Source organism: Rhea pennata, chromosome 4 (genome assembly GCF_028389875.1).
Source record: "Rhea pennata isolate bPtePen1 chromosome 4, bPtePen1.pri, whole genome shotgun sequence".
NCBI lineage: Eukaryota > Metazoa > Chordata > Aves > Rheiformes > Rheidae > Rhea > Rhea pennata.
The window spans coordinates 16,487,408-16,501,548 of NC_084666.1; the positions used below are offsets into that span (position 1 = coordinate 16,487,408).

Below are 14,141 nucleotides of genomic sequence, written 5' to 3' on the forward strand. Positions count from 1 at the left end.
ACTAAAGCAAGGTGGTAAAGGACTAACCAAGACATCCCATCTTTTCCCCTTAAATACCCCAAGATACAAAAATAAAGAATATTTGTGAAGTTTTTAATATACTTAGAAAGGACTAGCAACGCAGTGAACCTGGGCAGCACAATTTCCAAGCAGGACAGCTTATTTTTTCCCCTCAAACTTTAAGTTGGAAGTCATAATGCAATTAATTCCCAAGAGTCTGGTATCTGGAAATCAGCTTTTTGCTTCATACCATACATTAATGGAGCAATATTCTACAAGATAATTAAGTTAACCATTTTTTTTGATGTGTGAGACAGAATAAGCAAACCTGAAGCTAAAATGCAGGACAGTATGCAAAATATACTAAAACTTTCATTTGTCAATAAACTCAGGTTTCCTTTTCAAACTGCTGTAGTGAGCTGAACTAAATTTTGACTCTCCAAGTCACTTACAAGCTAGAGTTTGAAAATTTCTTCAAAAATCCTCTAAAATGGAGACTTGGCAATTCTGAATAGGTGGTTTACCAGAGCATATTCTGTGCAGCAGTATTTTCCATAGTCATAGCTGACTTTCCTCATCCTTGCAACAGTTGAGCAGCACATCAGTAATTTTTAAGTGACTGTTACACTTCCAGTAATAATGCTTGTTGACAAAACGTGCAGAACCACAACAACCCAAGGGGGGGGGTAATCTGGTATACTTAATAATCCTTTCTTGAATGGCTTAAGACTGTTTTTCCTCATGAAGGTAACAGAAACATAGGAACTGCCCTACTAGGTGCGACTGATGGGCCAGCTAACCCAGTACCGTATCTTCTATGCTGGCGGTGGAAAATGCTGTCTGGGGAGAGTGCATAAGCCTGTCAGCCTCTTACATTCCCCACCCCCTACCAGCATCCTTAATTGTTGTAGCAGGGATGTTAAAGGATACACCAATTCCCCTTCAGTATTTTTTATGGCTCTGTTGTGCATGAATTTGTTTAATCCCTTTTAAACTTGCTGATACTAACTGCTTCCACAGGTTCTCAGGGAACAAGTTCCAGAAGTTCACTACGTTGTGTATCTGCTTTAAACCAATCTCCTACTAGTTTCAGCAACTGTCTTCTAGTTCCACCACTGTAGGGTTTGGTGAATTACTGACATGTGTTCACCTATCTGCTGTCCTCACAGTTTTGTTAGCATTAGTCATTTCCCTTTCAGCCTTCTTGTTCTCAGATTGCGCGTTTGAAGGCCTCCTTGTAGGACGGCCAGCTATGCCATTCCTAACTCATTTTGGTAGACATCTTCCACAGCTTCTGTAACTCCGTTATATATACTCCTCCTTAAGTTAAGGAGACCAAAACCACATGCAGCACTCCAAATATAAGTGTGTCAAGCTTTTAAGTAACAACCCAGGAACCCTTGCTATTGTTTTCTCAGCACCCTGATGACGTATAACATTTTTTTGGCTTATCTGGCTGCCGCTGCACCAGAAAAGATCTCAGAATTATCACTGATAACTCTCCAAAGTCACTGTTTCCAAGCTGCAACTGTCAGCTTTTAATTTGGTTTCACACAATCATACTTCGATTTTTTTTTCCCCTAGACAAATAACCATACCGGTACCTATACTGAAGCTCATGAAAAGCCTTTGGCTCCAGTATCATTACTGGAAGTAGCTTAGTACCGTTCAAAGACCTGGAAGTTTCTCTGTACATTTCTTACTCCAAGTCATCAATGAAAACACTGAATAAAACTGGTCCCAGCAGAGAACTCCAGGGATACCCTCTCAGATTTCTGCCCATCCAGAAAAATGATCATTAGGCCCTACCCTTTCCTCCTATCCTTCAGTTAGCTGTCAGTTTTTAAACTTAATCCAGTCCTATAGCAACTCAGGATCTTTGATAGCCCTCTGTGAGGTACCCTGTAAAAGGCTTTCTGAAAACCCAAATTTTTTGTGTCTAGAAGATCTCCTTTCCTCCCAGTGCTTACCGACATCCTTACAGAACTCCAGCAGGTTAAGCAAGGCAGTACGCCCTCTTACAGAAGCCTCTTTCCCAACACATCATGTTTATTGATATGCTTAGTGACCTTATTCTTTGATACAAACTGTCAAATATTACCAGGGATGGACATTAGACCTACAGGTCTGTAGCCCCCAAGATCCCCCCCCAAGATGTACAGACTCCACTGTACACTCTTCTTTGTATCTGGAAGCTATGCTGGCAGTCTGCCAGTCCTCTGGCACTGTGTCATTTGTAATGACAGGTTGCACACCTTGGCCAACAGTTCTGCAATTCCACATCCAAGTTCCTGCAGAACCCTCAGATTATTGCATCTGGGTCACGTAAGTCAGATGATAACATGTCACCTATCTAGTCCATCAGGTTTGGAGAGTTACCTCAAGTTTACTATTACCAGTAATTTAAAACAGAGTGTAGGTCTGAGTATTTGAAGTTGTTTCTTATAAAATACCCTTTTAGCAAAAAATAACAGCACAGTCATTTCATTCTTACATTTTAACATGTCAATGTATCTTCTCCACTGTAGTTTCTGAAGAAGGTCATTTATCTCCTCTGTATTATTCTAGTCCTTCTACAGCTTTTCTTTTTATGTTTGATATACACAGCAGAATTCGATTGCCTTTCATTTTGGAAACTAATTAAGACTGGCTTTGTTTCTACAGCTTTAATAGATGTAGCTTTGCTACACCTCTTCGGCTTCCTAATTCCTGTTTTCACAGACACATACCCTCGTTGCTACTGACTTCATTTGGACTGGCCATTGTTTTCAAACTATCTCTGTTTAAGCTCAAATAGCCTCTTTAATCCTGCCAAAAATACTCTCTTCTGATTCTTCTGACTCTATATACATGGGCTAATAGCCATAGGATAGTGTGGATCTTACAACGGAGCTGAATCACTTCTACAGGGGTTCTTCTCTTTCTACTGACTCTGTGATGACCCTGCTGCTGGCACCAATACATCGATTAAGTGTCTAAACTAAAAAACAATGAGTTCTGCATTGGTTTACATAGAGAATCAATGTTAACCTCTATTTTATATTTTAAGACTCTTATTTAACCTGCCATAGTCGAGATTTATTACTGGTTACTTCCAAACTAGATTACTGTAATGCTCTTTATAATGATATACATCTGATTACTCAGATGCCTCGACCCAAAGATGACAGGTCTACTTATTCATTTGATGACTTCATTTTTTTTTACATGTACTAGCCAAACAAAATTTCGTCAAAATTTTCTAGAAAGAGGTTAAGCATTTCACCAAGAAAACACAACCACTCACACCAAGAGCATTGAGAAAAGCATGGTGAAAAAGTCACTGTGCCAGGCAAAACTGGTTGCTGCTACCCTTGGCCGCTAGTTTCAGTTGCTTCAGCTCTTGGGTTGGCCTACCAAGCAGCAACAAAAACACTAACACTGGTGTCAGGAAAGCAGTGCAAACGAGTGGTGAAGAGCACTGCAACACTGAACATGCCTACCAAGCAAGTCCAGCAAGCCCTCCATAAAGAGCATCCAACAGACTTGTGAGCAGGGGCCCCCTGCATCAGACTCAATATTTATGGATAAGATCTGAAAATAGGCTGCAGGTGAAAGTAAAGCCCTTGTGTGTCAGACGACAAAGTTGTATCTTAACCATTCAAGGATGGCTAAATTCCATGCTGCTGGTTCCAATTTTTTGTTCTGCAAGACTGACGTTTTTCCAGCATGATCCCAGAATATATCTCCTTCCCCGCAAACAATCCCTGATAAGCTGGTAGGCAAAGAAAATCATGAAATTATTCGCTACATGCTTATAGATCAGTAATCTTTGAACAGCACTTAATGCAATCTATACACATTTAAAGAAATGTAAACTGCTTCAAAAATGGAATGATTTTAATGAAACAGCCATTACTTTCCCTAAAGTTACTTTAGAAATATTAAGGGATATAGAAATAGTAAACTGTCACAGAAATCCTGCGGCCCACAGGGTGGAATAAGGCATTAGTTTAACACTGTAATGCTATCACAATGAAGTCTGAGTGAAAAAATGAAAATAATATTCAGATAAAACTGCAGAGGATTCAATTTAAAAAAAAAAAAGTAGTATCCCATTTCAGAATTTTGCTAAGATGTCTTTTTGAAGATGTCCATCTTCAAAACAAAAACAAAAAAAAAAGGGAGAGAGATGCTACCGTTTCTCACATCAGTGACAAATCAGACTATTACATTTTCTCTTGCTCATTTATCAGCAGAAACTAGTCATCCAAAGGCATCCAGGATGCTTTATAGAACAGTCTTAAAGCTTACAATAGATAATCAATGGAAAGAAAGAAACAGGAAGAGAATCAGAACAACTTTACAGAGTTATTCAAAAGAAGAACACTGTTTAAATACAAACAACACTAACTTCTTGAGAATATTATGAAACAACAAGCCTTAAAGTGGTGCAAAACTCTAACAAGTTATACTACCTTTGTAAACTAATACTAAGATCTATTACAATTTAGTGACAAGAATAAGGGAGAAATACAGAAACAGCCAAAGATAAACCAGATCATCAAGACTGGTATTACTGACAGAAGTGAAAACAGAGGAGAAATAGCAAGGAACCACATGTAAAAGGAAAACGTTTTTAAACTTGTCATTGAAGACTTCTTTAAATTCAATATAATGCAGAAAGGAGAGTCAACAAAAGATTTTAAAAGGAACCTTAAAATTGAAATGCAAGGACATTTTCAGTAGCTGCAGTCTGGATAGAACAGAAGGAATTAACAAAAAATGGAAAATGTCTCAGATTAAAAAAAAAGACATCAGTATCAAAAATGTGCAAAAAGATATGCAAAAAATATGGAAAAATACAATTTAATGTTTTCACTTCTAAGGTCAGGATGCAATCCAAAGAGTATCACCTTTTATCTATTTCAATAGATTTAATAACCAGATATAAGTACAGCCTTTCTTGTAGTACTAAAGCTCTGCCTTCCTACGCCTCGAAGTGGTTGCATCTCAATATAGATGCAAATTATTGAGCTAAGCATCATGAACTAATGGAAAACATGATTTTAAGTTTAATTCAGAACCACGAACAATTAGCTTGTATAACCCTGTGAACTCACTGTCTTCCTTTTCCCCTCAGTCTGCTGCACTTACCTGTTTCCAATCCATACATGGAATACAAGTTAGAGCATCGTTCACATCTGTAATCCTACAAATTCTTACAGTCTGGCATAATAGACCTAACTCCAGTGTTGTAAATTCCACAAGACTTCCACTGTAAGTGTATTTTATGTATTTATCTATTTATGTGACTCCTTCTCCAACTTAGACCCATCCCTAAGTTAGTGAGTCAAGCAACAACAAAAGAAAATAAATATTACAAATGGACACATGATAGGAACAAAATTATCCTACAATATGATTGATGGCATCTTATCCTTGCCAAAGCTACAACAATGTGAGCTTTGTGCATGGCAAAAAAAAAGGAAGGGTGTGTGTGTGTTTTTTTTTTTTTTTTCCCAAGTATCATCACTTTGGTACCAATGTAATGAAGTCTCTTTGCTTGAAGTTATCACCATAAAGCAAAACATACAACTATATGATTTACAGGGAAGAGATGGAAAGCATGCATCAATGACATGGAAATTATTTTTTAGCCCATATTACTTATACTGAACTAAATAATAGATATGTGGATGAAAAATACTTCTGTAGATAACACTCATCTGTCCACAGAACTGTACTGAAGATTTAATTAAGTACAGAAGACTAAGAAAAAGTGAGAAAATTTTTACCGCTGTCATTTCGTAATTAGGCCATAGAACTCAGTGCTACATGATCAAGAAAAAGGTTTGCTGTGCTTTGTTTTTTAAAATGCTCTTAAATTAAACATAAATCCCCCAAAAGCCTCAGATCTTTACAAAAAGACATTACCGTTAATGTTGTCACAGTAGTAAAAGTGTTCGTCGTTTAGAGAAGGGCATGCAGAAACTAAATCCTGCAGGCCTGCACCGGTTACAGTGAGACAACCCGAGAGGTTAAGGTGTTCCAAATGCGGCAGTCCTCCTCCCAGAGTCAGTACCCTGTTAACAGATATGGGAAAGGGGTTAAGAGCCTGCACAGCTCTAGACTGACAAATGTTCCAGTATGCCACCAGATCCACTGGCTTATTAACATCTTTTAACAAAACCACACGTATCTAAAAGTATTTAGCTTTAAATCTGGCAGTTTTGTACCTCATGAGGTAAGCCACTCTAAACTGCATGACACATCTGACTAAAATTGGTTTCTATTGAAACTACCAATTCCCTCTGACACGGAGTGACTTAAATGGTAAATCACCTTGCTTATGAATGACTCCAAAGACCACCAAACATTTCAAAGAACTAGCGTAACACTGTCCCCCAAAATACCAGTCATTTTTGGTGAATTCTCCAAGGTGAGGAACATTGTTCAATCCATCCTGAGAACAAAACTAATGTCCAGATGACCTTCCCAAAGTCTGGTGCATTGCACTTAAAAGTTTGTGTGCCTTGTACTTCTTTGGTTCAACCTCTTTGGAATTCAAATCTATATTTTCCTAGGTTTGACAAATCTCTACCAGTGGTGCCCTTCTTGGCTAAAACACCACCATATCATTCAAATGGAACTCCTTTCTTTTTCCTCCAAATGTAAGACACTTCAGCTGCCAATGAAAAAACCTCATGAATACATTAAATTTGATCAGTCACTCCAAGTTAGACTGCAGGATCCCCAGTGAGATCACAGGATGACTAACAGAAGTTCCATCACAAACAAGCTCCTCCACCTGAATCAAGTAAGGATATAAAACTGAAAATGCCTTAACAGCATCAACAGACAATTTTCTCCTGTCAGCAGATGGAAGCAGAGTTGTTAACCACAAAGCCAGCTATCAGTTAGCAGTTTAAATGAAATGAACTGGCAAATGTTCCCATAAGGAGGTTTCACTCTTCTGCCTTAGGTACACACACTACTCAGATAAGTGCAAGAAAATGCAAGCATACCTCCTTCGTTGCAGCACACACTCTCAACACACTCAAACTTGCACCACTACCAAACCTTTCCACAAAAAAAAAAAAAAAAAAAGAAAAAAAAAAAGAAAGGCAGGGCCAACCCTGAACAGCATCAAGCTCAAATATAAACAACAGCATCTGAAGCTTAACTCCAAGCAATGGTAGTTAGCAAAAGAAAGAAAAAGGTGTCAGACAAACTGCTAAAAGAGGCATTCAAACAACTATTATTTCTAAATTCTTTGCTAAATGAAGGTAAAAGTCTTTGAAGAGCAGAAAAAGTAGAACCAGTCCCTCATGCTCTCAGTTGAATACAACATACAATGTAAGTAGGCACAAGGTCTTCAAATTTCAAGAAACTATAGTTTGTACTAAATGCTCACATCTCAGCAGGTGACTGCAAGTATTTCAGTTTTGTCTTGTTTTCATTATGGAACACTAACTATACTTTTTCAGCACAATATAAAATACCAATGGTAAATATTATCACAGATAAAAACTTTATACAACTCTCTGAAGCTCACTCTCATTGCTCATTCCAGCTTCAAGTATCTTTTCCTCCTTGTACATTATATAAACTCACATTCAATGTATTTTTTACATGCATATATAATTATCTGGACAAGTTAAATCAGATGTTACTCCAGTTTAATAAAGTTTCAAGAGAATTCATAAGTTTGGCAGGCATAATGAAAAGTCAGTGAACCAACACTGAGTAACGTGCTAACACAAAATCACTAAAGATCGAATCCAAAAGAACAAATGTTGCCTAGAATGATAAATCCACAAAAACATTTGATTTCAGAGGATGCTTCTAATAGGATTAAAAAAAAAAAAAATCCTCTCATTCAAAGGAAAAGCTGGAGAAAAATTTCAAGTCTGGTACTACAAATATTTTAAGACACCAAGATCACTTAAAACTTACCAGATTTTCTCAGTAAGAATGAATTTCCTTTTCCAAAGAAAATTAGGTAGATTCACCCCAGGATGAGTCAATTGTAACAAATACAATTAGAAAAGACTATACTGCAGCAAAATAGCTCAAAAAACGTCTTCTCACCTGAGAGCACGATCTGTGACCTGGTAACATCCAGACAGACTGAGAAACTGAAGAACTCGTGCAGTCTCTTCACCCGATTTTTCACTCCCAGAGTATGCCAAGTCTTTTTTCTCTGACTGTTTAGTCCTTGTTTTTTTACACAGTGCAGAGGACTCAGGAAGTGCTCGAATAGTTCTTAGTGCTGTCCCAGCACAACAAAACGAGTGACCGCAGTAAATCAAGTCAGTAGAAGCACAGTGCTGCTGCCACCCTCTAGTCCTTAATCCATAAATATCCCTGCTGTAGCAAGACGCAGAACAACTAAAATTGGCTGTTGGTTCCACAAGACAAAATCCTTCAACATTTCTGTGTCTCCACTCTGCAGCATCTTCGATGTCAGCTAAGTCATCTACATCTAGCATCCATACGTAAGCAGAGTTGAAACCGTCTGAGCCATCAGGTTTAGTCCAATGATGCTCACTACCTCCTCCCTCAATGAGATTCTCATTGTTGATCTCGTGCAAACAACTATACTTCTTGTTGGACTGAAGAGTAACATCTTTATTTTTCCATAAAGTCTTGGCATTCCTGTTTCTGCAGCTTTTCAGAATGCCTTTGTTATGGTGTGTTGATATGATACCCAAAGCTCTGGAAATCCTCTCTATTGCCACATCTGTGATTTTTTCACAGCCAGACAGATCAAGGTGGCGAAGATTTTGACAACAACCAACCGAAGACCAACTGAAATCAAGGAGAAAAGTGGCTTTTTACATTTTTGCTCAAAAATAGATGGTAAGGCTAAATATACAGAAGAACATTTCATAAGGAAAACATATACTTACATTAATTCACAGAACATTTAAAGAAAAGATCCCTGGGCTTACAAGTGAGATTTGATACCGCAAAGTGCTGTATATAAGCCTAGAGAAACTGTCTACAGAAGTGTGATGTGAACCACAAATCAGTAACATCCTGTATTTTTTTTTTATCTACACTGAGACTTGAAAGTCCAAATTTACCACCTACTGAATATTTTTTAAAAATCAGACTGCAAGCGCTAAATACACTTGAGACAATAGTTCAAAAACCAATTCCTGCTGTATATACCGTGGTTACAAAAATCCTAAATCACTAGAAATCATACTATTAATCTGAAAAAGGCTGAAAAAAAGGAACTTATCAAGCTAGCAAATTTCACAAAAAGAAGCGTTAAAGATTTAATACTCAAAGCATTTTAAGTTATAATGCCAACTATTCGAATTTCTCAAGCTTCACTGTTTATACATATTGAAATATTACTGTACTTAAGTAATACATCCTGCTCCCACTTCCCATTTCTTTCAGAGAGAATAGCTGGATTCCTGAAACACATTCTGTGTACAGTATTAATTATTCTATAAAAGTGATTAGGATTACAGATTGCTATGAAAGTAAGTTTTCTTCTCCAAACTAACAAAAACTCAACTCTTTCAGCTTTAACTTTCCTAGATTAAACAGAAACTTGATTTACACTAGGTGTTACATTATTAGCTATAAAAAATACATATAGCTGATTTAAGTGACCTTTGCTTATCCATAATTAACATTCATATTTTCCATAAATGATTACTTATAGTTACAACAGATCAAAGTCATTTTCTGAAAAATGAATCAGGGTATCGGAAAAACATATATATGAGGAGAGGGAAGGAATGTAATGTTCATTATAAACTGCCAAGGTCTCACGCAGCCCAAGTGCTGAACCTCAAAAATTTCCCAAGGCCTTTACTTCAACTAAAGCTTCTTGTTTGACCAAGTTGAAAAATGCTGTTACAAGTTTAACACAAAAAACTTAGGAGTATTAGACCAATGAAAACGATGTACACTGGAATGGCCACTAAAGTTCCAATATCACATAAAGACACGTCAGTACAGGCTCTGTGTCCAGTCACCATCTCACTAATATCAATGAAATTTCGGCAGACTTCTGTAAAACTCAGAAATCCACAGTAATACACCTTAGCTTTGGAGCTTTCCCTGCCATTAGGCTGCAATGTCTTAAATAGCAGTATTCAAAGTACTATCAGCTATATCAGGTCAAAAGCTATTGTGATACCTCTGAACAACTCCCAAAAATTTATAGGCAATTCCAAGGTTTTAAAATCACACACAACGAAATACAATTATTATTATTATGGATAGTTGTATGCTGAAAGATGACGTGTACGCAGTAGTGAAAACAGGGCGTTTTAAATGATCAAAGTTAAGATGCTTCACTTGCTTTTTTTTTTTTTTTTTTTTAAAGATTTGCTTCTGTTTAGTTGTTGGTTATGTGTGAATCCTAGTCCATACTGGGATTAATGTTTTAATGTTTTCCCACTCAAAAAGCTGCAAGTTTTATGTTTTTTTTTTAATAACAATTAGCTAACCTTTCAAATGCAGAGTCTGAAATATCAGTTTGAGTGAGATCCAAATATTCCAAGTTGGGACAAAGCTCCAAGATCTGTCTAACCTAGAAAAGGAAGAATAAATAGTAAATAGTGAAGACAAACCAAGAAAGTTGCAGACAGTGTCAGAGACAAGATACACATTCATGTTCAGTTGCAACTCATTTTCTCTAACAATAGAGAGTTTCAAATTCAGGAACATCAACTACTAATTACAGACCGCATAGACACAATTACTAGACACTAGTTTCAAATTACATACCATTTTGCTAGACACTGCAGAACTGTAGGCCAGTACTAACGTCTTCACTGAAGAGCCGACATGTGGGAGGACATTATGAATTAAGCCATGAAGTAAATGTTTTTCCATTTGTGCTATATTAATGGCAAGTGAATCTTCAGCTGCTTCTTCTGCAAAATAACCCAAAGAGGAAGACTTAAAACATGCTTTGAATCATTTGGAATTCATCTCATCAGCTTACACCAAACAAGTTATCCAGAAACTCATAAAAGCTTAACAAGGCCTAAGTTCCATAACATACCTCAAACTTCTGCTGAATTCTAGATCAAGAAGTTACTACAGCCTCATCTTTGAGCCCAGGAAGATGACCTCTGATATCAACAGTTTAATTCCAAGAGCAAATAAAAGTCTTAAAAGAAAATTACCATAAAGTGACTGGGAGAAATACTTACTTCAGATTATGTACTGCTCAGAGCAAGTTTGGGTCAGTTATTTCCACTGATTTGCTTTGAACAGAAACTGGAGTAACTAACTGAAATTACTATCTCACAGGGCATTTCATAGCCTGTGATATAACAAGTACCAGTTGACAGTTTAAGACAAATTTTACATTAAGTCTACACTGCATTACAGTGAATTTTCGCAAAATGACTCCTCCAAACTTCCTGATCTTCTGAAAGGTGGAGTCTACCTTTTACCTCCTTCCTAATTCCAAACACATTCTCATAACTCTTCCTTTCTCTGCTTTTGTGTCTGCTTTTTCATGTGCTAATTTAACTCATCGGAAACCAACAGTGGGGGGGACTGGCTTTTTCATCCAGCTGGGAGTTGGGATGAGAGGAGATGAAGATAGGGGGAAAAAGGCACTCTTTTTAGAAACACCAAGTAGTTGCTTTATAAAACTTCTCAAGTTACTTTTACTGTATGAGTATTTGGTTTAGGAAGCATTTCATCTAAATAGAAAACAAGCTTTGTTGCATTATATATTGTTTAAATGTACTAGAATCAATTATGAAAACTGGTATTTTAAATTGATTTTAAATAAAATACTATATTTTATGCCACAAATTAAGCTATATCATCTTCAGAAAAAAATAAAACTTTCCACTGAAATCAGAGTTTACCTACCAGATTCATCTATATCAGCATCTTCATCCCATTCCTGGAAAGCACGACTTTCATCTTTTCTATTTTTCACCCATTCCTCATCAGGTTCTGTCTCAAGATCTGCTGCAGGACCGCTATACCAATCACCTACTCACACACACACACACACAAAAAAAAAAAATTTACAAACTTCCCTTACCATACAGAAAACTGCAATGATTATTAGTATATTGTGACCCGATCTAGTGATATGACTTAGTCACCTCAAAAAAGGTCAAAATGAACCCTGATAAAATTCCTGCTTGATCAATTTACTTACAATTTGAGTATATTATAGTGCTGGGATAGCTAGTGAGTAGTGCCTCACTACTACTATAGTAGTGAGGCAAACACATGTACTGCCTCACTTTATATGGACACAGCTGGACAGAAAGATCTTATTGTATTATTTCACTAGTGTGGACCTCACTACCCCTAGGTAGGAGCTACCCATGATGATTACTCTCTACAGGAACAAGGTCTATTATCTTAGTAAACAAATAGTGACAATGAAATCCTAATTCTTTAATTGGCAACAAACTCTGAAAGAAAAGGTCTTGGTGATGCTGCTTGTATTCTCTATCCCATATTTACAGTACATAAAAAGCATCAAAAGCCCTGTCTGTACTAGAAAACTTAAAAATTGAACCAAGCCTACAATTTTATGTAGTAAATTCTGGTAGTAAGTTCTATTTGAGAAGCTTTTACCCAGTTTTGAGCACTTCTTCACAATCACATTAGTATAGACAGTATGTCATAGGAATGGCATCCTGTCAATTAAAAAAAAGGGGGGGGGGGGAGGACGGAGTTTAGAAACAGGTTGTTTCAAGTAACTGTTGTCAGTTACCTTTTTTGTATTGTATTTTAATATTAAGGTAATTAGGTTTTATATGAAAATGAAAGTTCAACAATTTAAACATTAAAACCGCTTCTTTCTACTCAAATTGCTACAGCTTAGGGACCAACCTATCACTATTTTAAATTAGACTGATCCAGCCAAAAAACAAACTCAGACCTAAAAGTAATTTTTAATTTTTCCTTGCCTTATACAGATTTTAGAAGCCAAAAAGATACAAATAGAAAATGGTTTTGGCTTTTATTCATCTCAGAATTACAGATTTAAATCTACAGGTATACTCTGATGACATGTAACTGGCCTCCTTAGAATACATCATATTTGACTATTTGAACAGTTACTTTTCACAGATTATTTTTTCCCTGTAGATTTTTAAAGAACAAAAGAGTTTGAGGAACAAGAAGTATAACAAAACATTTCTTAGCCCTTACTAAAAAGATTATTTAAGACAGACATTTAAAGAATTGATAATAGAGCATTCATGCACATTTTACACTTAACTTCAAAGAAAGCAATTAAAAATAGATTATGAGGAAGTTTTAGAATTCTGCTGTTTTAAGCTTCAATTCTGCAGTTAGGTATGAATCACAAGATAGAGCTCTTAAAGGAAAACATACTTTCAGCAACTGACAAAAACAGACTTTTTTTTTAACCTATGAACCTCCTGAAATAAAAATACTACTACAATAGCTGTGACATTACCATTTATAACTTAAAGCCCCTTATATTTAAATCTTAATTAAGATGCAGTCCAAGTAAATATAAGAAAACAAATTTAAGTAAAATTAATAAACAAACATTGACTATAACAGCTACTCGAATGATAGTAATAGTAGTAATTCAACTTTTATTCGTTTAACTCTGCAAGATGGAGGTGTGTTTTGGGTGTATGGGATTTTTTGCTTTTAAACATTTAACTAAACTTCAGAGCACCTTCATAAGATGCATGCACCTTTTCAGCATGCTTAACTGTCAGGTTCATTGCATGTGACTTCTGATACTAAAACAAATTCTGATAATTGACGTACTTTCAAAAGAGGAATTAAATTGAACTTACCTCTGGCCCAGCGAACAGGATAAAGATGTTTCCAGAGGGATCCAGTTTTAGCCAACTGTGACCATTCTGTGCTTACTTGACTACACTGACATAACTCCTGGGGGTTAAGGTAACTGAAAATGGTCAGCATTACTTCAGGAGGAAGATTAGTAATATTTGTGGTGTGCCCTGTCACTTCAGTTTCTGAAATACAGAAATAGTGTGTTAGATGAAGCATATCCTCACAGTTTTAAATAATAATACTGGAACTTGCATTTTGACCAGCGATGTGAAAAAGTAAAGAATATGAAAAATATTTTAAACAACTGTTTCACTGAAAAGCTAAAGTATTTTTAGAATAATCCCCAGAAAGTAGTAGGTAAT

The 14,141-nt window shown here is 36.3% G+C and overlaps 1 protein-coding gene across 2 annotated transcripts in view; it reads right to left on the reverse strand.

The window, feature by feature from the left end:
- The window catches only part of FBXL5 (F-box and leucine rich repeat protein 5), a 36,246-nt gene that overhangs the window by 1,463 nt on the left and 20,642 nt on the right, over window positions 1–14,141 (reverse strand). For both annotated transcript variants that reach the window (XM_062575357.1, XM_062575358.1), the window contains exons 5-10: window positions 13,779–13,961; window positions 11,848–11,973; window positions 10,741–10,889; window positions 10,461–10,543; window positions 8,074–8,793; window positions 5,917–6,065 (exon numbers count right to left, since the gene is read on the reverse strand). In XM_062575357.1, the coding sequence (XP_062431341.1) occupies window positions 5,917–6,065; window positions 8,074–8,793; window positions 10,461–10,543; window positions 10,741–10,889; window positions 11,848–11,973; window positions 13,779–13,961 (1,410 nt within the window). The remainder of the gene's footprint in view (window positions 1–5,916; window positions 6,066–8,073; window positions 8,794–10,460; window positions 10,544–10,740; window positions 10,890–11,847; window positions 11,974–13,778; window positions 13,962–14,141) is intronic.